The following is a 14,882-nucleotide window of genomic DNA, read 5'->3' on the forward strand; positions in this document are numbered from 1 at the left end:
CATGAGCAGTACTTGCCTTCTGTGAGTGTTCTCCTAGTTATTATAAAAAGCCCACTGGTTTCCCTAAATACAGAACTTTATATTTGAGCTCAGAGGAGGCATATCTCCTGTTTATAGTGATGATGACCTCTAATCTAACCGCCAATGCACCGAGGCGTAAATTAAAAATAAAGGTCTGACTCTGTGACAGCAGCAGAGGGAGGAGCTCCCATCTGAAACTTGCTTGCCTGCAGCCAGTGCAGTGAAATGCACTGAGATGCCATCACAGACAATGCCATGGTAGTGAGGGGCAGCTGGCCCTGGTCAGGGGTCACCACCTCAGGAGTACCAAGGGACCTCCTGGATGGAAGGGAAAGACAGCCAGGACTTCTGGCTTTGGGTTGAGCAGGGTGGAGCAGCACACACAAGAGGTTTGCAGCTTGACAGCCTGAGCGACCAAAGTTCATGGAATGGGAAAACAAATGGAGCAGGCCAGTAGCTTTATAGAGCATATGGTCCTGATGGCTGCAAGGAGGGCAACAGCAAAAACCTATTTAGGGCTGGACATGGTGGAAATGGTAGTAGGATGGGGATGGAAGTTCTTACTTAAAAAGAACTGTGGCTTTTCATACTGCTAGAGCCAAGTCAGTCCAGAGTGTGCCAAAGAAAGAGAGGCACTACACCTTCATGAAATACCTCTGTTAGCCCTCTTGTTCAGCTCTCCATCACTGCTCCAGTCATAGGCTCCTCCATCAGAGGTGCTCAACTGGTCAGAGGAAAACTTTGCACCTCAAAACCACACAGACTCTCCCTCTTCATTACCAAAGGTGAAAGTCCTTCTCTGGCCCAGCAGCCCGAGACAGGGATGATCTGCTCTCCAACTTTTATTTCTTGCTCCTGGGAAAGAAGGAGAACACAGTTCCTTGTGAGCCACGTGCTGGCAGTGGTGACCCAGGGTCAACCATGTGTTTCTCTGCCCTGGCACGAGAGAGCAATGCTGACACCCACTGAAGGCTGCACACCTGAACAGTTCCCTGCAAGAGATTTCTCACAGGGGTCCATCCCAACTTTAAATTAGGCCCTGGCACACTGATCCTGTGCAAAAATCCGAGCACCCTGACCCTGCCAACATCAGGTCCTCTATGACTGAGCCAAGCTGGAGCCATGGTCAAGTTTCCTGAAACACTTTTTACAAATATCACTAACCACACTTCAACCCCCTCCTCAGCCCATAGGACTCCTGCCAGAAACCCATATATGTATTTTTACACATATAGGTAAACCTAGTAAATTCAGTGGGACTGCTCCCCTACATAGCAGTACATACACTCAAAGAGTTGGGAGAAGACCAATCACTGCTTCCCCTTTTTGGTCCAATTTCCTAATCAAAGGAAAAATAAGGATGATGGACAGACACTGGGAAAAGTTCATTTACTGAATTAGGTGTAATTAAGAAAGTGAACACTTGTGGTACCTGCCCTTGTAGTTAATATTGCCCAAAAGGTACTCAAACACAGTCCAGGGCAGCAAGAGTTTTGTTTGTTGAGGAAGTTGCATTATAGTAGTAGTATTTATTTGTTAATTAATAGCTTTGAGCAGTATGAGGATGGAGGCGGAGACGATTAATATTTCTTCTTAATAATTGCTGTATCTTGACATGTGTATTTATGCTTTTCTTATTTATTTATAATTTGGATCTACAAGAGAAGGAGCTATTTACAAGAAGCATATTTAATTTCCTTGTATTCCAGGAATTGCTGTGGGATTTTTTTGTATTGTAGTAGATATTTATTTTATTGATTTAAAACTATGTTCTATTCTTAAAAAAAAAAAAAAAAAGAAACAACAAAATAAACAAGGAGCATGTGGTTACATACAGATCTCAGAGACTTAGGAGTTTTTGGGAAGCATTTAGTGGCAAGTAAGGGAGAGTGTATGGTACTGAAAAAAGGTGAACCTCTGATAGCAAAGAACATGAACTTTGTTCTCCAGAGCCTGGAAGTGTATTTGTGAGCAGCTCCAGTATTGTACAGTTGATAGAACCATTTTGTTATCAGATGTGCAGAGAAAAGCCCTGGCACTATCAGCAGCTAGAAATCAGATACCCCTTTACACACCTGACCTCAGCACATCCCAGACACAACATTTACGTCACCTCCCTCCCATCAAATAAGAGTGCCAAGACAAAGACTCCTGAAAGGGATTTAAGGCTCTGGTAGAGAATAAAACCAACTGAGTTGTCAACAAAGTCACTGACCTTACCTCAAACACAACCCTGGCTTTGGAGAGCCCCTGCTGAACCATGGCCCAGCCTGAGGTGGATGGCACAGGACCACAGGAGCCCAGCCTAGGGAAGGTGACTCAGGACTGCAAGTGGAAAGAATTCAGAGCATCAGGAAAAAAGCTTATGGTGTGGGCATGGTCCATCAACCCAGACTTCACAGCTCTCCGTTAGAGGATGAGTTATTCCCTGCCTGCAGCACTGCCCACAGTCACACAGCTCTGGTGAAAAGTTGTCACATTTCTGGCTCTTCCATTACAGACACCATCTATGTTTAGTACGAGCAGCCAGGGAGTGTCCTCTTGGTGAGTGTCCACACCACAGGAGCTGCCACAGATTTTTTCCAAGACCTGGCCTCTGTTAGGAACTCATCTGTGAATACCTGATCTCTAGCTGTGCATTAAAAATACCAGCGTGAGCATGGAAGAGGATGTGGATATGCAACATATTTTCCAGATGAAGTTGTACAGAAAGCTGCATTAGGTTGACTCCAGTACACCATCAGAAAAATATGAAAGAGTGATCACAAAAATAAGTGAACTTTACCATTTTTCCACCAAAGACAGAAGCTGTTAACGTGTGCAGCCAAAGGCATTGCCTCTGGCACTACCAGACACAAGCCTGATGTCATAATTTATAACATCTGTGAGAAGATGCATTTTTCAGACATGTTTCTTGTCGATTTATAATTTGGTGTTCCCCAGAACTAGAGACTGACTAGGGCACTGATGTGAAAGAAAGAGACTGCATGATGACAGTCCATCCCACAGCCATTTTTAATTCATTCCCCCCCCCCAAAAATGATTTCTAATTTCTCCCCACCATTTCAAAACCATCTTTGTGACAGAGCTACTCACTAAAAGATGCATAATTACTTTGCATACCACTTTATTTAAATAAACTGTAGTGAATTTAGGCTAGGCTAATACATAAAATAATTCCTACTGATGCATGAAAAAAAAAACCTCAGATATGCCTTACTCACTTTTCTTCCCCTTTTGCTCTCACTTTACAGGTCCTGTAGCAAACAGGGTTGCCAGAAGAGTCAATCACAGACAATTTGAGGGAATACCACCCACCTTATACAGAAAATATTTAAACTCAAACATTGACATCAGCAGAATAATTTTACTTCTGTAAGTTACGCAGTCAGAAAAGTTGCAATGCCAGAACTTGCACACACAAAAATTGAAACAAGTCAGATTTCTCAGATGAGACCCCTGATAAGAAACTCTACAAACAATACAGATGTCAAATAGACACAATTGTCTAGGCGAAGTTTTTAGAATCTCAGCATTAACTCTAGAGATGATTGACAAGTGAGCAGCTAAATCCCAAACCTTCAAGGTGAATAATGATGTTATTCTGGGTAGTCCCAATCTCCTACTTATGATTACATCCTGTGAGTGTATCATCAGTGTCCTGGTAAACTTTCACTCCCTCTTCCACTGGTATCTTTCCCAATTCTTTTGCCAGCACGTGGTGAGTTAAGATGGGTGAATGCTTGTAGCCCTGAGGAAGCCCTGTAAAGGTATATGGTTGTCCCCATACACAAAGGCAAACTGATGTTGATCCCCACGCTGCAATGGCACCATACAAAACGTCTTTAATATCAATAGTGGTCATGGCCCTGTGTGCCTGTTCCTGGATGCTGGCTGTGAGCTCAGTGATGTTTGGTACGGCTGCTGGTAAGGGCTCTGTGTCAGCACTGAGGTGGCAGTAGTCTACAGTTAATCTCCACTTACCATTTGGTTTTCACACTGGCCATACTGGGGAACTGGAAGCTGAGTGAGTGGGGATAACAATTTCCCATTTTTTCAAGTCCTCTAGGGCTGGGGCAATTCCCTCCCAGGTCCCCAAGGGCAGTCATTAGGGTTTGACATTTTTAAATTTTTAAGGGGGAAGATTTGGGGCCATCTGCAACAGTCTAGCAAGGACCACTGGCACCCCACAGTGTCATGCCAAGTTCTCCCTTTCAAAATATCCAGTCCCAGTAAACTTAAAAGGAAGTCCCCTGTTGCCATAATAACAGTTATCATAGCTTCTTCTCCCAGTAACATAAGAATAACTGCAGTGGTAGTTACTGGTTGTGACACTCCCAACACATTCACTACAAGCAAGGGCCATTTGAATTGGACAGCTCCTCAGGTGGTGGCATCTTGTTTAGTAGAAGGCTGATACCTGAGCCCCAGTGTCCACTAGAAATGTCAGCACTTTGTTTTGGGGTCCAGGAGCTACCATCAATAGATGTCTCCATTTCCATTACCAGTGAGCTGTCCAACATAAATCAAGCTGCTGCTCCCCTGCACACCTCAAGGGAGAGGAGTTTTCAGTTTCCCTATTTTGTTTAGCACACTTTCTTCCCTGCCTATGTCAACTAAAGGGGGCATGCTCAGGCTCATATTACATTTCTCTGCCCTTGGTTTCTCAGATATTTTGTCCAGCCATTGTAATACCACCTCTTCTAACTTGTCCGGGGGAAACCATCCATTACTTTTTAGAGATTCTCTTCTGCCAACTTTGTGACCAAATTGCCTCTCGTGAGTGGGCACTCCCACCGAACCTGATGGGCATGGGGAAGAATCCTGTGGGAAACTCTCAGAATAAATTAGGTCGTCCAGATTAGAAAGAAATATAAGCAGAAATTTTGAGGTACTGCCGTGATCACCTTGGCATGTCTTTTCCAGCCCCAGTGCTCCTGGAGTTGTAGGCTCTTTGACTCTCTCAACCTTAATCCTAATCCTGACCCAAACAGCAGCTTGACCCTCGGCCAGAGGTCCTCATTGCCATAGGCTGCACAGATTAAGGAGTGTGGAGCTGGCAATGGTGGCACCCTGCTCCGGTGCCCTTGTAATGCCTTCTCGAGTGCCAATGTCCCTGGAGCTGTAGGCTCTGTAGGTCTCTGAATCCTGAACTTAACCCTCAGGGCATCTGGTCTGGGGACAAGACAGGGGACTGAGGTCCCCATCTGGATGGTCCAGATTAGAAAGATGTAATATTGGGGCCCTGCTGGGATCACCTTGACATGCCTTTTCCAGCCCCAGTGTTCCTGGAGCTATAGACTCTTTGACTCTCACGACCCTATCCCTAAACTATGTGGTATTCAAGACTTTTTTTAAGTGGCAGAAGTCTTATTTAAATGTATGGGCACACAAATCACTAATATAAAAACGTAAGTATTTAGAAGGAAAAAAAGGAGTTGAATATTTAATTCAGTGAGATGAAGACCCAGAAAACCCCCGGAATTTAGATCAAAGGGGGGCAATTCAGGATGAAATGGAAGCAGTGTGAATGATGCACCTCTTCTTAGCCGTCAGGTTGGGGTCCCTACTAAAAGAGACATCATATTTAACAGCCTTTAATTCATAAGCGCTGTGGAGTAATGCAGGGCCTCAGAGCTGTTCTAAAGGTCAATGCAGACATTTGCTGGCAGCCCCCAGTCCCAGCCAGGTGTTTCACCACATCAGACCTCCTGTCCTGCACACTCACCTGCCTAACATTTGACTCTGCTTTATTTTAGACTGATATTTCCCTACTGAGCTGTCACGTTTTGCATAGCAGTGAAACAGCAAGAGGTAACACACAATCTATTTGTCTGATGCTCCCTTTTTTGGGGACGATGGGGTTCACTGGACCATAAAGCAGAAGAGACATGCAAAGGCCCCTGCAGCATGCAGAGTTCTTCCCCGCTGTGTCTGACGAGGCACTTTTGGGTGAAGTGAGCCCTGGACGCAGCCGTGTCAGGAGCTGATGCTGCAAAACCAGACACTGTGCCTGTGATGTGCCAGCACAAGAAGGTGGGGCTCAGGAAACAAGAGTCTGCTCACCAAAGGCGTGCCCTTAGTAACAAGGACCACAGTAAACATTGCAAAAACTTCAGCAATTACAGGCCACTTTGGCAGTGACCTTAAAGATCATCTAGTTCCAATCCAAGGCCCTGTCATGGCCAGGGACACCTTCCACTAGACCAGCTTGCTAAAAACCAGCCTGACTTTGAACTGTTCCAGGGATGGGGCACCCACAACCTCTCTGGGCAACCTGTTCAGTGCCTCACCACCCCACAGTAAAGAATTTCTTCCTAATACCTAGCCCATTTCAGTTTAAAGTCATGCCCCATTGTCCTATCTGTACATACCCTTGGCAAAAGTCCCTCTCCAGCTCTCTTGTAGCTCCCTTTAGGTACTGGAATGCTGCTCTAACTTTTCCCAGGAGCCTTTGCTTCTCCAGACTGAGCAGCCCCAACTCTCTCTCCATAGGAGAGGTGCTCCAGCCCTCTGAGCACCTTCATGACCCTCCTCTGGACTTGCTCCAGCACATCCAAATTTTTCCTATGTTGCAGGGCCCCAGAACTGGGCACTATAGTCTGGATCGTGTTTCATATTACTTATTTCTAATTAACTCTTATAAATGGTGTTCATCAACATTCAGACTCTTACAATGTCTATTCATTTAGTCTCAATTGTAATATATAAAAAAATCCATGCCTGGCTAACAATTTTTAAAAATAATTTACAAATAGAAATACCAAGTTATTTAGCTGACAACAACATACTGGAAGTGGGTCATCCCATTAGCTGAAGAGACACAAATATTCTAGGGGGAAAAGGAAAAGAATAAGAAATAAGCCTCAAATAATTTTCTTCCAGAGACAAACCCTTTGACATGGACATTCCCAGTGGCTGACATGCTGGGCTTTTGTGCCTCAATGCACCAGACACGCGCAGCAAAGACAAAGGTCTGTGCAAAGCTGATGTGGGGCAGGCAAGGAAGGTTGCTGTGATCCATCGTGCAGGGTTGCAAGGGGACATTTGTTTGTGACTGTTGCACACACCTCAGCTGACACCTGACCAGTGACTCTGGCTGTGAGGCAGTTTTGGAGCCAGGCACAAGGCTCTCACCAGACACAGGGTCTCCATGTGGAAAGCAGAGATGCTCTGTGGCTGTGCAGTGCCTCAGGCAATGCCCTTCCTTCCCTGACCTTCACCACCTAAAGAAATGAGACAGTGTGACAGAGGAGTTGCCCCAGCTGTGCAAAACAGCTACGGTCTGGTTGCCACCACTCCAGCACCTGTCTTGACTACATCAGTCCTCTCTGTGGGTAAGGAGTGGGAAACAGCCACACAGTCCCTTCCTAGGGACCCCATGGAGCAGAAGGACTCAGCCCATTCTGCCCTCCTCTGTGGCTCATGACATTCCCAGCCATGCCACAGCCAGCCTCCCACATCTCCTCATGCCAGGAAGGGCAGGTCAATGCCATGCTCACACATCTGTTATAGCAAACATGTGGAACAGATTCTGGTCTCACTTGCACACCAGCCACAGCAGCTGGACACATCGAGGGCCTCTCTGCAGCCCATACCCTCAGCTTAAGCTCCCAGGGTTAAAAATGCTGGGCTAGAGACACTTAACCAGCATGATCAGTACAGGTGGAAGCACTCAGAACCCAAGCATTGTGGGGGTCAGCAGCCTCAGCCCCATCAATAAAGGGTCGGTAAACCATTCCTCACCCAGTCCAGTTGCTAAAGCTGGCACCAGCAGCCCTGTACAGATAGCAAGGTAAAGAGGAAGACTGCACATTCCAGCTGATAACAGCCTTTGTGCAAAAGCAAGAGAAATGGCTTATTGACACAACTCTTGTTTTTAGCCATGAAGAGCTGGCTTATAGCAGCCTTGCCACTACACAGCAGCCCCCAGCAGGCATCTAGAGTGTTGTATGAATTATCAGTGCAAACATCACACAGCAGCATTGTCCTGACACAGAGCACAGCTCTGACACCAAGTTAGCTTCACAGATTTTCTCAGCCTTCAGGTCCCTCCACTGGGTTGTCCAGGCTCATAACCAGATTTTGGGAGTGCATCACCCTTCAGAAACCTGCAGAGATGTGGGAGGGTGGTGGGTGCTCTTCCCAGAGGGTAGGAGATCCCTGCCCTTCCTTTCTGAATGTGGGAAATGGATTTGTAGAGAGTTATAGAGTAGAGAGAGGCAGGCAACCACCCAGGTGTGCAGAGGCAAATGCTGCTTTGCTTAGACACAGGCTCCATCTTCACATCTATCCCTATGTCACTAGCTAACCTGGCTGGCACCAGTATCTTCTGACTCACAGGTGCCTGCATTTCTCTCAGGAGAATGTTGGTATTAGCAAGCTTGCAAATTGCTGTTCTGCAAGACATTTAAAGGCTCAGTAAAAGCAGACATCAACAAAATACTACTCCAGCTAATCCAAGTGCCTAAAAATAGGATATAAAACTGCTCTGCTGTGATAAACCTACATGTATTTATAAAGTCACAGAACTGCATCACAGCCACTGAGCTGAAAACTTCAATAGTGACTGTTAATATACGATGGGGAGAAGTAAGTTTCAAAACTCAGACAGAACAAGCATAAAGCACACAGCTCCTGACAGCCCATGGACTGCTCAGTTTCCAGTAGTTCACAAAGCCAGCACATGATGACAGCAGTCATCAAAATGCTGAAGGAAGTCTCTGACCAGTCCTAGCCTCTGGGACTGTGCCTTGCTGCCATGGAAGCCCTCTCCACAGGCTCCAGAGGAGGGGGCTCACTTCATGCCAGAGGAGAGCATTTGCCTTCACAAAAGGGACCTAGCATGGTCTGTGTTTAGTTGCTTACAGTCTTGGACCTGAGGAGCAATATTTTTGCAAAGAACTCAAGGAAATTTGAACACTTACTTTTTCCAAGATCTGACAAATGCTAAAAAGTCCTCTGTCCTCTAATCTCTTTTTTGATACCCCATAACAGACTATTCAACAGATGTTTGGGGTAAAGTTGGAGATAAATGAGATTATGGAGCCAGTTTTATGCAAGTCAGGTCACCCAGTTACAGCAATCACTTTTGTCCCTAGAAATCATCAGGTCAGCACCAAAACCCTTTTAGTAGTTCTGCCACAGAATCCACAACAGAAGAAAAACTCCAAAGTCACCCTCCTCAGCATCTAGTTGTGCTCCCAGCTGGAGGGCTGTTAGTTTATGCAGATTATTTCAGAGAGAAAGTAGCACATGCGTGAGCCCTGCAACAGCCCTCTGCAACACAGGACACAACAGCTGCCTTACAGAGAAACACTTCACATGATCTAGGAGATCTTGCCTCACACTTGCTGCATAGGGGGTAGGTGTCATACAAAACCACCCACTCACACACACACACTTTCCCCTGTGGCTCAGCACCTGCTCCCAAATGACAGTGTAGCGGTGTCCTGCTGGGGCACCAAGTCAGGGGACATCTGGCTTCACCGTCTCCCAGCCAGCAACTCTACCACAGACCACACCACCATCACCCACTACAAAAGCAACTGCTTTATTTCTTTTCATTTCCCATGAGGAAATAGCACAAAGTCCATCTAATCGGGGCAAATGCACACAGATATTATCCAAGTTCCTGCATCTTGATAACTGACACAGGCACAGAGTCCTGGCTGATGTCACACGCTGGGAAACAAAAGGACTTCCATGATATGTTGGAAACAGTGTTATGCAAAGTTATTCTATTGCTGTTCCATAAACATCCAGGATAGCTAGACACGTGTCACCTTAGGCTGCACACAGCTGAGGAAGAGGCTGCCTGTCACCAAGAGCCCAGACTGGTTGTGCACCGTGACCCACTGCACCTCAGGACACCCGGGCTGCTTGTGTACCACGTGCTGCAAGGCAGGGACAGCATGCCAAAACCAGCCCTTGTGTCTGCACCCTCGTGAACAGCCAGCTCTGAGTCTCTGATTAGGTTTTATTTAGGTGGCACAAATATCAGCTGGTTCTCAGTGCATAGTCCATTAACTAAAATTCCTCATAGAAAGCATTTCACACAGTGCAATGTGATAAGAAAAACATTCCTGCAAGTGCATCAACATCATCCAGTGCTAAAAGGCATCCAGGTGTGGGTTTAAACCACTTTAAAGAGCAAAAGCTAAATATTTTTGAGTTTCTCGCTGCACAGGCTCCAGGCCAGGTCTGTCAGAGCGCCTGTGTGCCCGTGAGCATGGCAGGGACAGACTGAGCAGCACAGAGTCAGGGCACTGCCCGCGTCCCTCACCTCCCCTGCTCATTTCAAACCTTCACCAGACTTTCAGAACCAAACCCTTCCTTTCTCACTCAAACCCAAACAGAGTTTTTAGCATCACTGGCTGACTGCTGCTGGGTATGAGGTCACAGCCAGGAAACAAGTCCAGCAACAAACCGAGCAAATGAAGGTCACTGCTATAGAGTAAGTTTACTGAGGTGTCTGAAGTTCTTTCTTCCCTCCAAGATCTGTGTTCTGCCTGCTTTGCAGCTGTCATATTGCTTAAGTAAATCAATGGCCAATAGCTTCATTCATGTTCTTTAAAGAGCCAGAAAGACTTTTTGTTCTGGGTTATGCACAGAAGAAAAACTGTGGTCCATAAGTATTATGCTACAATGCAGTCACTTCTATCCTGCCATCACACTTTTTGTGAGACAAAAAATTGCAAAAAACGCTGCCTGAAAATATTCTGTCCCTAGTCATTACACATAAAAACATCTCCCAATGATTTCTCAGGTTTTAAATTAAAAATTAAATAAAATTTAAAAAATTAAATTTAAAAAATAAAAATAAAGCCTAATAGGAAAAAAAAAGTTACCAGGGTACAACAGCAAGTGCTTTGGTCCAGACACCACCTGAACTTTAGCCAGGTAGATGCTTGTAGGTTCAGCTCCAAATTTCATGACATCTAATATCAACACTCAGTAGACACACAGATGTGCTGGCACTTGAGGTGGTCTTTCTTGCTTAGCTCTACAGATTTTACCAAAATCAGCATTGCCTTTTTCTCCCATCCTGCCATTGTCAGACCTTGCACAATCATGGTAAATTTTTTCAACATTTTTTATTATTTGCATTTTTTACTGTTTAAGCAGAGCTGGCTCCAAGCACCTTTGCAGAGCATGCCTTTGCTATGAATGCAAGCAGTGTCTAGCAATAGAGTTTAAAGGACATAGAAAGATGAGGTAGACAAGGACTGCTGCAGACAGCCAGATCCAGTGCTCGTCCACCTGCAGAGCTGAGCTGCTATGGGACAGGGAGCTGGGCTGAAGCTGGGGTGCTCACACCTCCCTTTTCACAGAACCTGGCACCAAACCTTGGGAAAGATGAACAGGATTAGAGGCTGCAGGTGATTCTTCCCCGAAATTGTGCTTGCAACCACTAATTCTCTTCAGGGCAATATTTATCTTCTTATCTTGCTGTTACCTGCTCATTTAAACCTGGAAAGGAGAGAAACATGCATGCTTACTTCTGCCTTCCCCAAGGGCAAGGAACACAATGCTGACCCATACAGGGCCAGGCTGGGTTATAAACACAAACCCTGATGACTCCTGGGCAAATGTTTACCAGCAGGAAACATTACAGAGCCACAAAATATGCTACATTGAAAGGGTCCCACAAGGATCATTGATTCCAACTTTCAGCCCTGCACAGGACCATCCATAAAACTGCTGACAATGTCTGCCATGAGCTGAACTGAGGGTCCAGACCTAAAAGCTCTACTGAACATGATTTCCAGAGGATTCAAATTCTGCAGCTATTTACAGACACATGGTTGAGGGCCATTCACTATATTTGTGAGATGGGAGCATTTCAGGTGAAGAGAAACTCCCCTTGATATGTTGCTAACACCCAAGTTTGCTCCTGAGCCATTGCTGAAGGAGAAAGTCAGATGCCCCACGTTGTCACCAAGCTCCTCAGGAGCTTTGTGGGGAGAGAGGCATCTGCTGCCAGCCAGCCATGGCTCTCCTCTCCGGGTCCAGGACCAATGGAACCCCTGTGTCTGCTTGGACTTTTGCAGCCTCCACTGCGCCCTGAAAAGGGTGACCTCGGGTGACCCAGGGCATGTTTGCCATTTTCCCTCAGCCAGACAGACAAAAGCATTGGAAGATGTAATATGTTTTGCACATTTGCCCAATGCAATTAGCAACAGGCTCTTAGCCGAGGGGCTGCATTGTCACACTCAGCTGGAGCCAGCTAAGCTGATTTGTCCGTGTTCGCAAAACTCCCCTTTCACAGGCCAGTGACCATGGTCAAAGGACAAACCGATGAGGTCCCTTGTTGGCCCCAGCTGCGAAAAAGTCCACCCCCTCCACCTGGTCCTACAGGGAGATTGGAAATTTCTCTCACTGTTGGACAACCAGGTCCATGCTGCAGGAACTTCCAGGCTCCCTCATTCTCCTGTTCTGCACTGGAACTCTTCTGCCCCAGCTCGGCTGGCCAAGTGGCTAAAACACCCGTGCCAGCACTGCAGGCCAGTATTTACAAACTACACAATGTACAAACACAAGCATAACCATTGCTTACTTGGCCCAGGGGAAAATGCTTGCACTCCAGAGTGCTCACCACAAGGCACAAAAGGCATCAGCTCAGCAAACACAGGATGCTCCATACCCAGTCACTGAAAGTTTGCTAAAGGAGACGCTGTATTAACAATAACCAAAAAAAAAAAAAAAAAAAAAGGAGGGAAGCAGGGTAATGAAAAGAAAAAAAACCTCTCCTCTTCCCGCCAAAAATTATGCAGCAGCAGGTCCGCAGAGTGTCTGCCAGATGACCCGCTTGTCACACTCATAATTGCTTCCCATCTGGTGTCTGGAGCACACAAAGCCTGGCCGTTTGCCAGCGCAGGACGACGCACAAACTGGCCTACTTCTGGTGACACGGGCCCTCCAGACACCGCTGATCCCCTGTTTCCGTATGGCTGAGGAGAACGTGGCATTCATTTGTAAATTGCCGGCGGCTGATTTATCCGGCTAGTCGCCCCGCTCAGCGCAGCTCACGCTTCCCCTTCGCTGCGCGGCGCAGCCCCAGCCCCCGCGCCGGGGCGAGTCCTCTCCAACACTAAGTTGCCACAAACACTCGCTTGCCAGCGTGAGAAGCAGGCAAACAAGGACGCTGCCTGCCCGCACACCGCTCAGCTTTGAGATGAGCACAAGCCAACTCATCCCTACATGTACATGGAAGCACATATTCAGTGAACAAAGCTGATTCCTTTTGCAAACTCTGTTTTTCCACCTAACATGTAGGCATAACTTCTGCTGTTCAGATACTTCCTACAAAGGATTTTGAGATATTTTGTATCACTGCATATAAGCAGTCTTCAATAAGCACTTTTCTTTGCTCCACTGGTATGTCCTATTGATAATTTTAAAATTTTTTTTTTTTTTTTTTAAATTTAATGCCTGCTGGTGTAAAAGCCTGACACCCTCAGAAAGCTGAGCAAATATTCCTCAACCTATGGGAAGCAGAGTGCACAACACTATAAGGGGTACTCTGAAGCTTTGATGGTTGTGCAACCAGCAAAACATCACTTTTACAAGGAGTAACTATGACCAAGTAACTGGACAATGGTGGGTAAGGAAGTAAATTCTGAGTAAGCAGAATTCTCCCTCCCCCAAAAGAGAAAAGCACCCCCTTCCCCTCAGACTATGACACAGGACAGTCATACATGTCCACCACTGCCAGCCAATACACAGCCCGTTCCCATCTTGCTTGCTCTAAGGCTGTTAACATCCATTCTCTCTGTAATCAGAGGGTGCAATGACACAGGAAATCAGAGGTCAGGTAATTAATCCAGAGGACTCTAATCCTCTAATCCAAATTATAATCCAAAATTTCTGTAAAATGTAGTAGCAGGTAGACAGAATTCCCATTGCAATAGCAACTGCATCACTGGGGTGATACAGCCCAAGAGTGGGCACTGTCAGAAGGCTCCTTTTGCTTCTGTACCTCACAAAAAACACACACAGCAATGAAGCAGAAGAGAAAATGAAATAAAGAAAGAAAACCACACCACCAGCAGAAGCTGAAACTGAAGAATCCCATATTGCACATCGCTTTCCCCAGATGGAAACAGAATCTGCACTACCGCGGTTTCTTCATTAAGGTGATATAGTGAGTATGAGCATTTGGATTTTTGCTTCACACAAAAATGTAAGATTGTGTATAAATGTCCAAAGCTTACCTGTCCTTCCAACACATCATGCTAGCAGAACTACAACGATCCCATTGTTCCCTTCAGCTGCAGGGCAAGAATCCAACCCACTCATGGGATAAGCTGGCTGTCTCCAGAAGCCACACGCACCGGAATGCTGCAGCTTCAAAAGGGACCGATCTTTTGGCTCTGCTGGCTCAGAAACAGTAATCCACAGCTTCCTCATGAAAGTAAGCATTTAAGCCTGCAAAGCTTCAGCTTATCCAACATCAAGGAAACTTATGAAAAAAAATTACATGAGGCCTAGCATTAGAAGAAATCAGTGTATTTTCTGCCTAGGTACTGAACCTTTATCAGAGTATTTGTCACAAAACCAAATGTAAGAATCAATTTCAGTTTCAAAATTTTTGTTGGCATTGTGTGTCTTGGTCACAGGTATGGCGCATTGTTGGTCCATTAATATTCAGTATTAAAAGCCTTATTTCACAAAGCTTGATTCACTCACAGCACTGGATCAGTTTTAGTTCGGTGCAAATCTAGTAGAGTCATTCTCATGTAAAATCTGATTAACACCAGTAGGAACTGGGAGTATTCTCACCAATCAATTCCTAAAGACCATTTCTTCCAAGTAAGTCAGACCCATAAGAAAAGCTTCCTGAGATTTCATATAAAAAA

The 14,882-nt window shown here is 45.8% G+C and overlaps 1 protein-coding gene across 4 annotated transcripts in view; it reads right to left on the bottom strand.

Annotated features, from left to right (window-relative positions):
* Positions 1–14,882, bottom strand: part of MYBL1 (MYB proto-oncogene like 1) — a 63,462-nt gene that overhangs the window by 23,840 nt on the left and 24,740 nt on the right. Inside the window, exon 17 of one of the 4 annotated variants that reach the window (XM_053939231.1) lies at positions 11,210–11,493. The exons of the other annotated variants lie outside the window; for them this stretch is intronic. Within the exon in view, the coding sequence (XP_053795206.1) occupies positions 11,484–11,493 (10 nt within the window). The 3' untranslated portion in view covers positions 11,210–11,483. Of the gene's footprint in view, positions 1–11,209; positions 11,494–14,882 lie in introns of those variants that run through there. 4 annotated transcript variants of the gene reach the window in all.

Source organism: Vidua chalybeata, chromosome 1 (genome assembly GCF_026979565.1).
Source record: "Vidua chalybeata isolate OUT-0048 chromosome 1, bVidCha1 merged haplotype, whole genome shotgun sequence".
In the NCBI taxonomy this organism is placed as follows: domain Eukaryota; kingdom Metazoa; phylum Chordata; class Aves; order Passeriformes; family Viduidae; genus Vidua; species Vidua chalybeata.